Source organism: Panthera pardus, unplaced genomic scaffold (assembly GCF_024362965.1).
Source record: "Panthera pardus isolate Hobbes unplaced genomic scaffold, ASM2436296v1 HiC_scaffold_8, whole genome shotgun sequence".
Lineage (NCBI taxonomy): Eukaryota > Metazoa > Chordata > Mammalia > Carnivora > Felidae > Panthera > Panthera pardus.
In genome coordinates, this window is record NW_026527013.1 from 19,066,031 (window position 1) to 19,080,271 (window position 14,241).

Consider the following 14,241-nt stretch of genomic DNA (forward strand, 5'->3'; position numbering starts at 1 on the left):
CACTAATGAACGAATCATTATAAAATTTTTGTAGCATACAGTATTACAGTCATATTCATAATATAGTATTGGAAACACTGTTAGATTTTTTAAATATTTACCTGTGATGATAGGCTGATAGGCAGTTTCTCCAGTTATGGGAGAGAGAGGCATACTGTATGGTAATGTAATTCTTTGAAAAAAATGTTATAAAATAGCAAGAAAACTAACATATTATTAATTTTTTGTTAAACGTCACTCACATTATGCCTATGTAAGGATAGACTGTCCACTTCATACAAGTCTTGCACATGATGTTCTACACCATGAATACTTGGGTGACGACACAGAACATCTCATATGGCTCTTGCCATACAGTTATTACATTTTCATACAAAGACACACACATACAACAGGCTTATTTATTTATTTATTTATTTTTTTTAAGTTTGTTTTATTTAGAGAAAGTGTAAGTTGGGGAAGGGCAGAGAGGGAAAGAGAGAGAATCGCAAACAAGCTCCACACTGTCAGTGCAGAGCCTGATGCAGGGCTCAAACTCAGGAACTACAAGATCATGACCTGACCTGAAGTCAGACCATTAACTGACTGAGCCTTCCAGGCGCCTCCTTTCATGGCTTTTTCTATAACAATGGCCTCTTCAGTGGTGTAATCCTTCCAGACTTTCATGATATTCTGTCAGGGTTCTCTTTCATAGCATTGACAGTCCTTTCCATAGAGTACCATGTTTAATAAACATTAAAGGTCCTTATGATCCCCTGATCTAAAAGCTGAATTAGAGATGTGTTTGGGGGCAGGTAGACTACTTTGGCACCTTTGGCTTTGAACTCATGGGGTTCTGGGTGGTCAAGGGCATTGTCCAATGTGAAAAGAACTTTAAAAGTCAGTTCTTACCAGCAAGGTACTTCCAGACTTCAGGAACTCAGCATCAGTGGAACCAATCCAGAAAAAGTGTTCTTGTTCAGGCTTTCTTGTTGTATAACCAGAAGACTGGCTCAGGGGTTAGCAGCTTTACAGCTCATGAGCCTGACTCAAAACAGTAGAGTTAGCCTATATTTCCCTGCCTTATATCTTGGTGCTCTCTTCTCTTCCTTAATAATAGATGTCCCTTGTGGCATTTTTTTTTTTTTTTTTTCTTTCTGGAGTAGGACCCATTCATCTGGGTTATTATAAACCAGACATTCTTTTTCCCTCAGTGATTTTATTAGTGATTCTGAGAACTCACCTGCTGCTTCCTGGTTGGCAGAAGCTACTTCTTCCATTGTCTTGACTTTTTTTTTTTTTTTTTTTTTTTTTAATTTTTTTTTCAACGTTTTTTATTTATTTTTGGGACAGAGAGAGACAGAGCATGAACGGGGGAGGGGCAGAGAGAGAGGGAGACACAGAATCGGAAACAGGCTCCAGGCTCCAGGCTCTGAGCCATCAGCCCAGAGCCTGACGCGGGGCTCGAACTCACGGACCGCGAGATCGTGACCTGGCTGAAGTCGGACGCTTAACCGACTGCGCCACCCAGGCGCCCCTTGACTTTTTTTTTATTAACAAAAATGTTTAAAAAATTTTTTGTACTGTATATTTTTTTGAAGTTTTATTTTATTTTAATTTACATCCAAGTTAGCATATAGCGCAACAGTGATTTCAGGAGTAGATTCCTTAATGCCCCTTAACCATTTAGCCCATCCCCCTTCCCACAACCCTTCCAGTAACCCTCTGTTTGTTCTCCATATTTAGAGGTCTCATGTTTTGTCCCCCTCCCTGTTTTTATATATTTTTTTCTTCCCTTCCCTTGTGTTCATCTGTTCCGTCTTAAAGTCCTCATATGAGTGAAGTTGTATATTTGTCTTCCTCTGACTAATTTCGCTTAGCATGATTAATACCCTCCAGTTCCATCCACATAGTTGCAAATGGCAAGATTTCATTCTTTTTGATTGCCAAGTAATACTCCATTGTATATGTATACCACATCTTCTTTATCCATTCATCCATCGATTGACATTTGGGCTCTTTCCATACTTTGGCTGTTGTCAATAGTGCTGCTATAAACATTGGGGTGCATGTGCCCCTTTGAAACAGCATACCTGTATCCCTTGGATAAATACCTAATAGTGCAATTGCTGGGTCAAAAAAAATTTTTTTAATGTTTGTTTATTTTTGAGAGATTGTTTTTAAATAATGTGGAAAGTAAAAAGTGGAGTTACAAACCAAAGTTATAATAATACTAGCTTTTGTAATTGCCCCTGTATTTATCTTTACCAGAGATCTTCATTTCTTTATATGGCTTTGATTACTATTTAGCTTCTTTTTCAATTTCAACTGGAAGAACTCCTGTTAACATGTCTTGCAGGGCTCATCTAATGGTAATGAACTCCCTCAGCTTTTGTTTATCTGGGAATGTGTCATTTCTTGGAGGACAATTTTCTCAAATATAGAATTCTTGATTGACAGAGTGACTGAGTGTCTTGGTTGAGTGTCCAACTCTTGATTTCAGCTCAGGTCATGATCCCAGGGTCGTGGGTGGAGCCTGCTTAAGATTCTCTCGCTCGCTATCCCTCTCCCCCACTTGTGCGCATGCACTCTCTCTCTCTAAAAATGAAAAAAAAAATTCTTGACAGTTTATGTTTCCTTAGTATTTTACTTAAATATTTTTTTCAAGTTTTATTTAAATTCTAGTTAACGTATAGTGTAATACTGGTTTCAGAAGTAGAATTTACTGATTCTTCACTTATACCCTTAGTATTTTAATAAATTGTCTACTGCTCTGTGGTCTCTAAGGTTTCTAATGAGGAATTAGCTGATAATCTTTTCTTTTTTCTTTTTTTGTGGCTGATAATCTTATTGAGGGTCTCGTCACTTTTGCTGCGTTGAAAATTCTTTGTCTTTTTAAATTTATTTTTATTATTTTTTTCTTTATTTTTTGAGAGAGAGAGAGACAGAGAGCAAGCTGGGGAGGGGCAGAGAGAGAGAGAGAGACAGACAGACAGACAGACAGACAGAATCTGAAGCAGGCTCCCGGCTCTAAGCTGTTAGCACAGAGCCTGATGCAGGGCTCAAACTCACAAACAGATCATGACCTGAGTCGAGGTTGGAAGCTTAACTGACTGAGCCACCCAGGTGCCCCCAAAATTCTTTGTCTTTTGACAGTTTGATCATATTGTGTCTTAATGTGAGTTTATCCTACTTGTACTTCATTTAGCTTCCTGGATTTATATATTCATATCTTTCATAACATTTGGTGGATTTTTTGTTTTTTGTTTTTTTGTTTTTTGACCATTCTTCAAATAATCTTTCTGCCCTTCCTCTCTCTCTTCTCCTGAGACTCCCATAATCATTGTCCATTTGATGGTATTTCCAGGCCCCCTGGGTTTTGTTCACCTTTGTTCATTATTTTTTCTTTCTGTTCTTCAGACTTTATAATTTCAACCGGCTGGTCTTCAAATTCGCTAATTTTTCTGCCTGCTCAAATCTCTTGAACCCTTTTAGTGAACTTTTCATTGCACTTGTTGTAATTACAGCTCCAGGGTTTTTAATTTATTTTTTTCTTCCACTGTATAAATTTCTGTCTCTTCATAAATATTCTCATTTTGTTTATACATGGTTTTCCTGGTTTCCTTTAGTTCTTTAAGCATAATTAACATAGTTGTCATAAAGTCTTTGTCTAGTAAATCTGATGTCTAGGTTTATTAAGAGATAGTTTCTGTTGATTTATTTCGTTTCTTTGAATGGGCCATATTTTCTTATTTCTTTGTCTTGTGCTTTTTTTCCTTGTTATTGAAAATAGGGCATCATAATTTGATAACTCTGAAAATCACATTCTCCCCTTTTATTGGGGTTTACGGATTTTTTTTTTTTTTTTTTTTTTTTTTTTGATTGTTGAAGGCTGTGGTAGTCTGTTTTGAGGCTTTTTCTAAACTATTTTGCCAAGACTATTCCTTGTCCTCACTATGTGATCACTGATGTCTGTGTTCCTTTAGCTCATGTTCATCTAATATTTAGACCAAGATTTCTGTGTATGCCAGAAGCTCAAACAAAAGAAAAACAAAAAACACACTAACAAAACCAAAAAAAGAGAAAAGCAGAAAAATGTATAACCACCTGTGTTTTTGCAGAGTGGCTCTGTGCTGGGGCACTCCTTCAACATTTAGTAGCCTTCCTCTGGGCATTGGGATCAGTCTGAGGTGAAAGATTAAAGGTCTTTTCAGGTCTTGTCTCATCATGTGTGTTGCCTGGGTGTGTGTGTAGTTTTCTAAATTTTCCCACATACCTGTTGCTTTGAAATGTTGTAATTTCTCAAAGTGTTTTCACCACAACTTCCTCATTATCTTTGAGTAGGCTTTGCAGCTTTTATTAGCAGTGCTTGCTAATATCAGGTATCTCCCAAATAGATTAGAACAGATATACTCAGTAATTTGCAAATCAGGTTTCCCTCTGATTTGAGGGAGGGAACTGGGCTGCCACTTTTTCTTCTTCTTCTTCTTCTTCTTTTTTAATGTTTATTTATTTATTTTGAGAGAGAGAGAGAGGGAGGGAGGGAGGGAGAGGGTCCGAGTGAGGGAGCGTGCACGGGGGAGGGGCAGAGAGAGAGGAAGAGAGAATCCCAAGCAGGCTCTGAGCTTTCAGCGCAGAGCCTGACATGGAGCTCAAAAATGCTGAGATCATGACCTGAGGTGAAATCAAGAGTCGGATGCTCAACCGACTGAGTCTCCCAGGCGTCCCTGGGCTGCCACTTTTTCAAGACCAGAACCACTGCCATGCAAGGGTGAGTGGGATAGGGATGAGTAAAAACACCACAAAAGTTGCCTATTATTTTGAAGAGATTTTTCTTGATTGAACAGTCTCTTGGTTGTACACCTTTGGCTGTTTTCTAAGCTCCATCACAGCTGGTTCAGCCATTTGCTGCTGTTTTTTTATGTTTCTGTGGAAGAATGAGGGTTTGGAACTTCCTCATCTGCCATTTTGTTGAAATGTGGATTGTTTTTTCACTCTCTTGATAGTGTACTTTGTGTAAAAGTTTGGATTTTGATGAAGTCCACTTTATTTTTAATTTTTTCCTTGTGCTTTTGGTGCCATTTTAAAAAGCCATTGCTAAATCCAATGTAATGAAAGTTTGCATCGTATTTATTTATTTATTTATTTATTTATTTGACGTTTATTTGAGAGAGAGAGAGCATACACACATGTGTGCGGGGCAGAGAGAGGGAGAGAGAATTCCTAGCAGGCTCTGTGCTGTTGGCACAGAGTCCAATGTGGGGCTTGAACTCAGGAACTGTGAGGTCAGTGACCTGAGCAGAGATCAAGAGTTGGAGCCTTAACTGAATCAGCCACCCAGGTGTCCCTTAATCTTTTTTAGTAGCTGCAGCAAAAATCCTGGAGATGGCTTCTAAGCTTGCCTTGGGTTACATGCCCATTTTAATTTTTTTTTTTTTTATTTTTTAACAGGAGAAAATTAAATTTAGTGTCATACATATGAGGAATCCATACAGACATGAAATTCTCAAAGCAGTATGGCAACAAGAGGTTTGTAAGACATACTGAATAAGGAGAAGGGTAGTGGTCTTAAGGTACAAAGGGGAGGAAGACCATTAGCAGAAAGGTGAGAAGAGAAACAAAGTTTGCCTTATTATGCAGATAAGTTTTTTGGTAAAGAGGAATCTCTCTTAATTGCTCTCTTCCTGTACAATCAGGCAGTTAAGAAGGAGATAAAAAGTTTTTCCTGCTAGGTTTTGATTTCTTTTAATTCAAAATAATGTTTATACCATAGTGGTACATCTTAGTACATGCCCCCGCCCCCCCTTTTTTTTGAGAGAGAGCAAGCTTGCAAGCTAGCTTGAAAGCAGGTGCAGGAGCTGGGGAGGAGCATAGGGAGAGGGAGCAGGCTCCATGCCTAGTGTGGAGCCCTGACTTGGGGCTGATCTCACAACTGTGAGATCTTGACCTGAGCCAAAATCAAGAATCTGACGCTTAACCGACTGAGCCACCCGGACCTCCAGTACATGGCCATTTTTTGAGCAATCACTGTGATGAGGGCGGTAGACTGTTCTAATTGGCCAGGCTGGATTGTGTGGGCTCAACCACAGACTGAGAATGGTGTCAGTGTTGAGATGCTGTTTCCAAAAAGGAAGGTGAATGGATGCTGGAAAAATTAGTAAGTATTTAGTAAGTGTAAAGCATTCTTAGTACATTGAGAAATTTGTGATGCCCCAGGGTACACATATTTAAAAGTGAATTTCTTGGGGCACTTAGTGGTTTAATCTGGTTGAGTGTCTGTCTCTTGATTTTGGCTCAGGTCATGATTCCAGGGTCATGAGATTGTGCCCTGCATTGGGCTATGCACTGAGTGTGGAGCCTGCTTGAGATATATTCTCTCTCTCTCTCTCTCTCTCTCTCTCTTTCTTTCTCTTCCCTACTCTTGTGCGTTCTCTCTCTTGCTCTAAAAAAATTTTTTTAATGTATTTCTCTTGTTATAAAGTAATAAGTAAATGTTTAAAAGTGACTTCTAAAAATATCCCTGCTGTTGTTCCTGATAAGCCAGGGTGGCAGAAATTAGTTTAGCCTTTACTTCGTGTTCTAATGTGTTTGTTTTTTGTGGTTTGTTATATACAGGTACTACTATAACTACACAGTTTGGTAGCAAAAGGATTTATTTACTGGGCCCTCTTGACATAGAGATGTGGGGGGATTCTCGATCTGCTAACAGAACAGGACCTTTTCGGTAAGTCTTGAAATTTGAACATTGAAATTTTGTAATGATGACATTTTTTGGTCTGCCATAAAGGGGAATACTTACTTTGTACAAAAATAGCTCTTGTTTGTATATTTATTTAGAGAGAGCACGTGTGCCCGCGCACACACACACACACACACACACACACGAGCAAGCAGAAGAGAGAGATCTCAGTCAGGCTTCATTCATGCCCAGTGCAGAGCCTGACTCAGGGCTTCGTCTCACAACCATGAGATCATGACCTGAGCTGAAACCAAGAGTCAGACATTTAACTGACTCAGCCACCCAGGAACCCCTAGACATTTTTTAAATAGTTTCTGTTATTTTTAAAAAACCAGAGCAGCTCAGGTCATGATCTCAGGGCTGTGAGTTCATGCCCCCTTGCTGACAGAACAGAGCCTACCTAGGATTCTCTCTCTGTCCCTCCTCCGCTCATGCTGTCTCTCTCTGTCTCTCTCTTTCTCTCTGAATAAATAAATAAATAAACTTAAAAAAAAATTCTGGTCCTTTCCAAAGTGACTGTGAGGTTGAATACCAAGCTTACCAAGTGTTTTGTGTTTTAGTGCCTTTTTTTTTTTTTTTAATGTTTATTTATTTTTGAGAGAGAGAGAAAGAGTGAGTATAGGCAGGGGAGAGGCAGAGACAGAGGGAGACACAGAATCCAAAGCAGGCTCCAGGTTCTGAGCTGTCAGCACAGAGCCCAACTTGGGGCTTGAACCCATGAACTGTGAGATTGTGACTTGAGTCGAAGTCAGACGCTTAATTGGCTGAGCCACCCACGTGCCCCTTAGCACTTTTTTTAAATATTAAAAAATTATCCCCTGATCATTATTTTTCTGTTTCTTTTAAGAAAGTAATACATAATGTGGCTAAAAAGGAAAGCTAGCAAAAACGTACATAAACATTTATATATGTACATAAACATTTTATTAATTTCACTAATTTATGTTTAGAATCCAGAGCTATGTTTTGCCCACAGCACATTGTGTTTCAGTTACCAAAATAGTTATCAGGAAAAAATAATTACTTAATGCAATTTTCTGAGGTACATTTCAATTTTAGGGATTACTGGGTACAAAGAGAAGTTGAGAAAGTAGTACCATTCAGTTAGTAGTAGATTATATTTTAGATTTGCAGGGAGTTAATTTTTTTATAGCCAATATAACAAATACTGATGATTGTATTTTTAAAACCTTTGCATTGTGCTGACAATAAGGTGCCAAAGGAATGTGATTTTTATGGTTTTACTTTGTGTATGGCAAAGAAATCCAACCTATAATATTACACATTAAAAAATATTGATGTTCCCTTGAAACTTCTGTTACTAGTAAATTTTCTTTTGGATTGGCAATCTGCAAAGTGTATCATGCAAATTCAAAAAGTGTTCTCACTATTCTGAAGCTTGGGATTCCAATGAAAAATTTAGGTTGAGAACTGGGTTTCTTAAATCCATATAATATTTAGTAAAGCTAGTGTTTCATACATACTAAACGATAGGGGTCTTTCTGCTCAGCGGTCTTTAAATTAAAGCAATGGTGGTGATGCTGGGTATGTTTTTCCTTTTAAAATTTAAGGTGTGTGTCAGTGGTCAGTAAATTATAGCCTGCAGCTCACTTTTGTTTTATTGGAACACAGCCATTTGTTTCTAAATTGTCTATGATTGCTTCCATGCCACAATGGCAAAGTTGAATAGTTGTGATCAAGACTGCAAAGCCTGGGGCGCCTGGGTGGCTCAGTCGGTTAAGCGTCCGACTTCAGCTCAGGTCACGATCTTGCGGTCCGGTCCGCGAGTTCGAGCCCCGCGTCGGGCTCTGGGCTGATGGCTCAGAGCCTGGAGCTTGCTTCCGATTCTGTGTCTCCCTCTCTCTCTGCCCCTCCCTCGTTCATGCTGTCTCTCTCTGTCTCAAAAATAAATAAACGTTTAAAAAAAAAAAAAAATTAAAGACTGCAAAGCCTAATATCAATACTGTCTGGCTCTTTGTGGAAACTTTACCAATCCCTAATCTAGATCAGTGGGCTTATACTTTAACATTTTTAAATATTTAGATTGTAATTTATCCTTTTTTGCCCATATTTATGGATGACTGTTTTGTAAATAAGGCTGTTTCTTATACAAATTAACCTAATTTAGATTGTTTAGATAAGCCTCAAGAAATGTTGGGTAACCTTAGCTCTATTGCATAACTTAAAAAAAAAAAGTCTTTAGAACATTTTTCTTTTCACCAATTTATTATTTAAAATTCTATTTCCCCACCTTCATTTTTTTTCCTTCTGTAACCAGAGATCCGTTTTACTAGTTCCTTTTTTTTAAAATATGAAATTTATTGTCATATTTCCCTTCATTTTAAATAAGTTATTACATGCTATTTTTAAGATCTTTGACTAAAAGGGAGACATAGTTTATATAGCATAAGTTTTTGGAAGACTTATGCTCTGGATTTTAAAAAAGATATCTTGTAGGAAAATGATTATTTCATTTTAACTTCTTACGTTTTATCTTATTTGGTTGAAAATGGCTTTTGTAGTCGCTGCTATTTTACGTTAATAGAACTGTATCTTGCATAAAATACAGTTCTAAGAACCCTAAAGTATGGTAGGGGTAGGTTACTCTAGATGAATTTGATCTTCCCAACTTAAGAGAGTAAGATGATCTTAGGGCAGTATTCAAAGACAGTGTTAGATGCATTCTGGTCAGAAAACATGTAGATTTAGATGCCTCAGCACCCATAAGTGTCTATCTACTGAGGCTTACTGTAAGCTAATTATTGGGATTTGATGATTTTAAATAAAACACTAGAGTTAGTGGTAATGCATCAGTTTTAGTGCAATACTGTATTATGAAGAACATTTAAACTTGCTCCTCTTATGATGAACCACATAGACATAATTAATGTTAATGGGAGCTAATAGAAATCATCATGTTCTGGAAATCTATTAAATATACATCATTCTAATGTTCAGGTTACTGTTGTTGAAGTCCTATTATTTTAAGAAAGGATTTGGCCTTGTAACTTTCTCCTGAACTGAGTGTCCTTCAAGTCTTTCTCTGGTGGTGTAGTCTGTGCTCAGAAGGGTCATACAATAGAACCTATATATTCTGGAAGAAGATAGCTGATTTGGACTTGATTTCCTAATATAATACTTTTGTTTTACTGCAAAATAGCAGATAACCCTTCAGATCATTTCATGTTTTCCTTTTTCATGCTCTCTCCTTCCCCTCAAGCTTAGGATCTAGGTATCTAATTGCAGATTTAAATTCCCTTTTACCAAAGCCAAAGCATGTAAAATGGTCTGAAGGTTAGGGAAGATTTGGGTAGAATGAAAGACTAGAGCAGTTCTCATTTATCTCTTGAGTTTTGTAAACTGACAATGTGAATTTAATATTTACTTTGCTTATTTTTTAAATATATTTTATTACTATTAAAAAATAGCATGAGGCATTAGATTCTGGAATATCAGCTTTTGGGACTTGGAGATAATACTTGAAGGCCTAATGCTCTAAGTCCCTTTCAGCATTAAGCTTCTGGATGCTGTTGCTTGGCTAGGTTGATGTATGAACGCTTCGTGGCATGATTTCATGCTGCCTTTTGTGATACTCTTGGATAGTATTAATATTAGGACCCAGGTGAGAGCGCTTCTAGGTGGAGCCACTGTAGAACTGGATTTTAGATACAGCCAGGGCTGATGCTCAGCTGGTATACACTTGTGTTCTCCTGCTGGTGATATACAGCCAGTGTTCTTTCATTTTGGACCTGCATTCATTCTGATCTAGGTAGTGTCCATGCTGTAGCTGTAATCAAATATTTTGGAATGTTATCCCTGTATGCTGAAATGAGAAAGACACCGCCTAAAATTTACTGTCATACATTTATGGTGCATTGATTTATTTGATGTATAGGAATCATCATGTTGATCTTGGAATTCTAAGTTCCCTGGCTGTAGGAAATGGAAATTTTTGTAGTGTGTCACCATTGCTAGCTTATCTGGTGTTGCGGATTTTCCCTGTTGCAGGACTGGGTGAAAGCTTTTTCTGCAGCAGTCATGTTGAGAACCTTGTGTTGACTTTCCTCGTGTTCTGAAATGGGAGCATAAAAGTTTACTCCGCCACTTCGTCTTAAAATAGCAAAACATTGCTGTTTTCTGCAGATCTAGGACCTTGTTACAGAACTCTGCCAAAAAAAAAAATGTTTGCAGAAGAATGTGCTGTGATTAGAGAAGAATATGCTGGTGTGTAGATTTCAAACTCTCTGGACAATATGAATAACACTGTCTTTGTTTCTACAGTGGGAGCCAAGAAGAAAGGTTTGCTCCCGGGTGGAACAGGGATTATCCTCCTCCTCCCCTTAAGAGTCATGCTCAAGAGAGACACTCTGGCAACTTTCCTGGCAGAGATTCACTTCCCTTTGATTTCCAGGGGCATTCGGGGCCTCCCTTTGCAAATGTAGAGGAGCATTCTTTCAGCTATGGCGCTAGAGACGGACCGCATGGTGACTATCGAGGAGGGGAGGGACCTGGACATGATTTCAGGGGGGGAGATTTTTCATCTTCTGATTTCCAGAACAGAGATTCATCACAGTTGGACTTCAGGGGTAGGGACATACATTCTGGGGATTTTCGGGATAGAGAAGGACCACCTATGGACTATAGGGGTGGAGATGGTACTTCTATGGATTATAGAGGTAGGGAGACATCTCACATGAACTACAGAGACAGGGATGCTCACACTGTTGACTTCAGAGGTAGGGATGCTCCTTCATCTGACTTCAGGGGCCGGGGCACTTATGATTTAGATTTCAGAGGCCGGGATGGATCCCATGCAGATTTTAGGGGAAGAGATTTGTCGGATTTGGATTTCAGGGCCAGAGATCAGTCCCGTTCTGATTTTAGGAATAGAGATGTATCTGATTTGGACTTCAGGGACAAAGACGGAACACAGGTGGACTTTAGAGGCCGAGGTTCAGGTACTAGTGATCTAGACTTTAGGGACAGGGATACGCCACACTCAGATTTCAGAGGTAGACACCGGTCCAGGACTGATCAGGATTTTAGGAGCAGAGAGGTGGGACCTTGTATGGAGTTTAAAGATAGGGAGATGCCCTCTGTGGATCCAAATATTTTGGATTACATACAACCCTCTACACAAGATAGAGAACATTCTGGTATGAACGTGAACAAGAGAGAAGAATCCACACATGACCATACAACAGAAAGGCCTGCTTTTGGCATTCAGAAAGGAGAATTTGAACATTCAGAAACAAGAGAAGGAGAAAAACAAGATGTAGCCTTTGAACATGAGTCTTCATCGGACTTTCAGAACAGCGAAAGTCCACTTCAAGACCAAGACAAGTCACAGCTTTCTGGAGGTGAGCAACAGAGTTCAGATGCTGGTGTGTTTAAAGAAGAAGGTGGTCTGGACTTTCTTGGCCGGGAAGACACTGATTACAGAAGCATGGAGTACCGTGATGTGGATCACAGGCTGCCAGGAAGCCAAATATTTGCCTATGGCCAGAGCAAGTCTTTTCCAGAGGGCAAAACTTCCCGAGATGCCCAACGGGACCTTCAGGTATGTTAATGGAGTAGATTGCTTTTCTGCTGGATGAAGTGTAGAGTCCAGGATCCTTGGTCCTGGGAGACTCCTGGCTTGCTCAGTCAGTAGAGCATGTGAATCTTGATCTCAGGGTTGTAAATTAGAGCCCCAGGTTGGATGTAGAGATTATTTAAAAATAAAATCCTTAAAAAAAATAAACCCAAAATGTATATTCAGGAATGGAATGTACATCTCTAGAGCAGCTCATGTATCTCTTATTTTGCTTTATGGTGCTGATTGAAATGCATTGGGATAATTTAGTTAGAAAGTATGTCTTTGGGAGTTGGTTCTCTAAATTCTTGCTAGTCAGGCCTTGTAGCTATTTAGGGAACATTTTCTATGTTTTGTTTTGTTTTGTTTTACGTTTATTTATTTATGTTGAAAGAGAGAGCTCATCTGTGCAAGCAAGCAGAGGAGGGGCATAGAGAGGGATAGAGAGAGAGAATCCCAAGCAGGCTCCGTGCCATCAGCCCAGAGCCCTACGCAGGGCTTGAAGCCACAAACCTGGAGGTCATGACTTGAGCCAAAACCAAGAGTCGGACAGTCAACCGACTGAGCCACCTAGGCACCGTAGGGTCCATTTTTTTGTTTAAACTCATTTAGGATATACAGAATACCTAGGAGTCTTCCTAGTTGTAAGGAAGTGATGGTAATATTGCAGGTATATTCTTACAGTTAACTTAATTAACTTAATTGTTGAATTTCAATATATATAATATATAATTTAACATATATAATCTAAGAGAAGAGAATTATGTTTGCAGTTGGTTAATGCAAATATTATCTTTGAAATAGACTTTACTCATCTCTACTCAGGTTACTGTTATTTTGGACAGTAATCCTAAGACATGCTAACCAAATGGATTTTGAGAATGTTAGAGCTGATTGACTATATAATTTATTGTTCAGGATATTTTCAAGAGTAAAAGACATCGGAGTTAAGGCTTTTGTGAATATGGAAAATGCGTATTTCTCTGAATTGTACTGTTAAGTTGTATGGTCAGATGACACCTTTTGGTCTTGTTCTGAAATTTGTTTATAGTTGACATCTTTGACAAATGGCATCTGGTTTAAGAATTTTTTCTATTTTCTCATTCAGGAAAAGAAAATTATATTTTTGAGAATATGTTTTTTTCCCCTAATTATAAGTCCTGTTCAGTGTTGTTTCTCTTAATGCTCTGCTTTATATTCCAAGACTCTTCAGTGAGCCTTGGTTTTAGCACACTTATATACTAATGATTTGAAATTAAATTTTGGAACTCAAAAAAATAGAGAAAATTATAGTTTTTCATACCTTATATGATGCAAGTCATTTTGATTTTGCTCCTAAGAACCTGTATTTTACCTTCACTTTCATTTGCATACTAACATATACTCATTTCTGAAATAATCTTTTATTGTGGATTCAAGGATCAAGATTATAGGACTGGCCCAAGTGAGGAGAAACCAAGCAAGCTTATTCGATTAAGCGGGGTGCCTGAAAATGCCACAAAAGAAGAGGTAAGCCTCTTTCTTCTTTTTCCTTTTTTTTTTTTCTGTCAATTAAAAAAATGTTTTTTGACTTTGTATTTTGAAAAGTTAATAGATTCACAAGAAGGTGCAAAGAAATGTACATGGAAGTTTTGGGTGTCCTTCCTGCAGGGTTAACGTCTTGTATTACTACAGGACAATAGCTAAACCAGGAAATTGGCTTTGGTACAATCCATAGAACTTATTTAGGTTTCAGCAGTTATACGTTCACTCACTGAGGTAGGGTTTGTTAAAAACAAACAAACAAACAAACAAAAAATTTTGACAAATAATTGCTGTCCTTGGACCTGATAATCATCCTTTAGGGCATAATCTAAGAGGGAGGATTGGATTGCATACATAAAGAGGCAGTTTATTTACAACAGTAAGAACTGGGAGCTGCCTAACTCGTCATTGTTAAAGGACTGGC

The 14,241-nt window shown here is 38.3% G+C and overlaps 1 protein-coding gene across 7 annotated transcripts in view; it reads left to right on the forward strand.

Moving 5' to 3' along the window:
- The window catches only part of RBM6 (RNA binding motif protein 6), a 104,871-nt gene that overhangs the window by 15,262 nt on the left and 75,368 nt on the right, over nucleotides 1–14,241 (forward strand). For 2 of the 7 annotated variants that reach the window (XM_019416880.2, XM_019416881.2), the window contains 4 exons: nucleotides 5,431–5,508; nucleotides 6,595–6,703; nucleotides 11,000–12,278; nucleotides 13,713–13,802. In XM_019416880.2, coding sequence (XP_019272425.1) covers nucleotides 5,496–5,508; nucleotides 6,595–6,703; nucleotides 11,000–12,278; nucleotides 13,713–13,802 — 1,491 coding nt within the window. In that variant the 5' untranslated portion in view covers nucleotides 5,431–5,495. Of the gene's footprint in view, nucleotides 1–5,430; nucleotides 5,509–6,594; nucleotides 6,704–10,981; nucleotides 12,279–13,712; nucleotides 13,803–14,241 lie in introns of those variants that run through there. The other 5 variants (XM_019416883.2, XM_019416882.2, XM_053897792.1 and 2 more) reach the window with 4 other exon arrangements.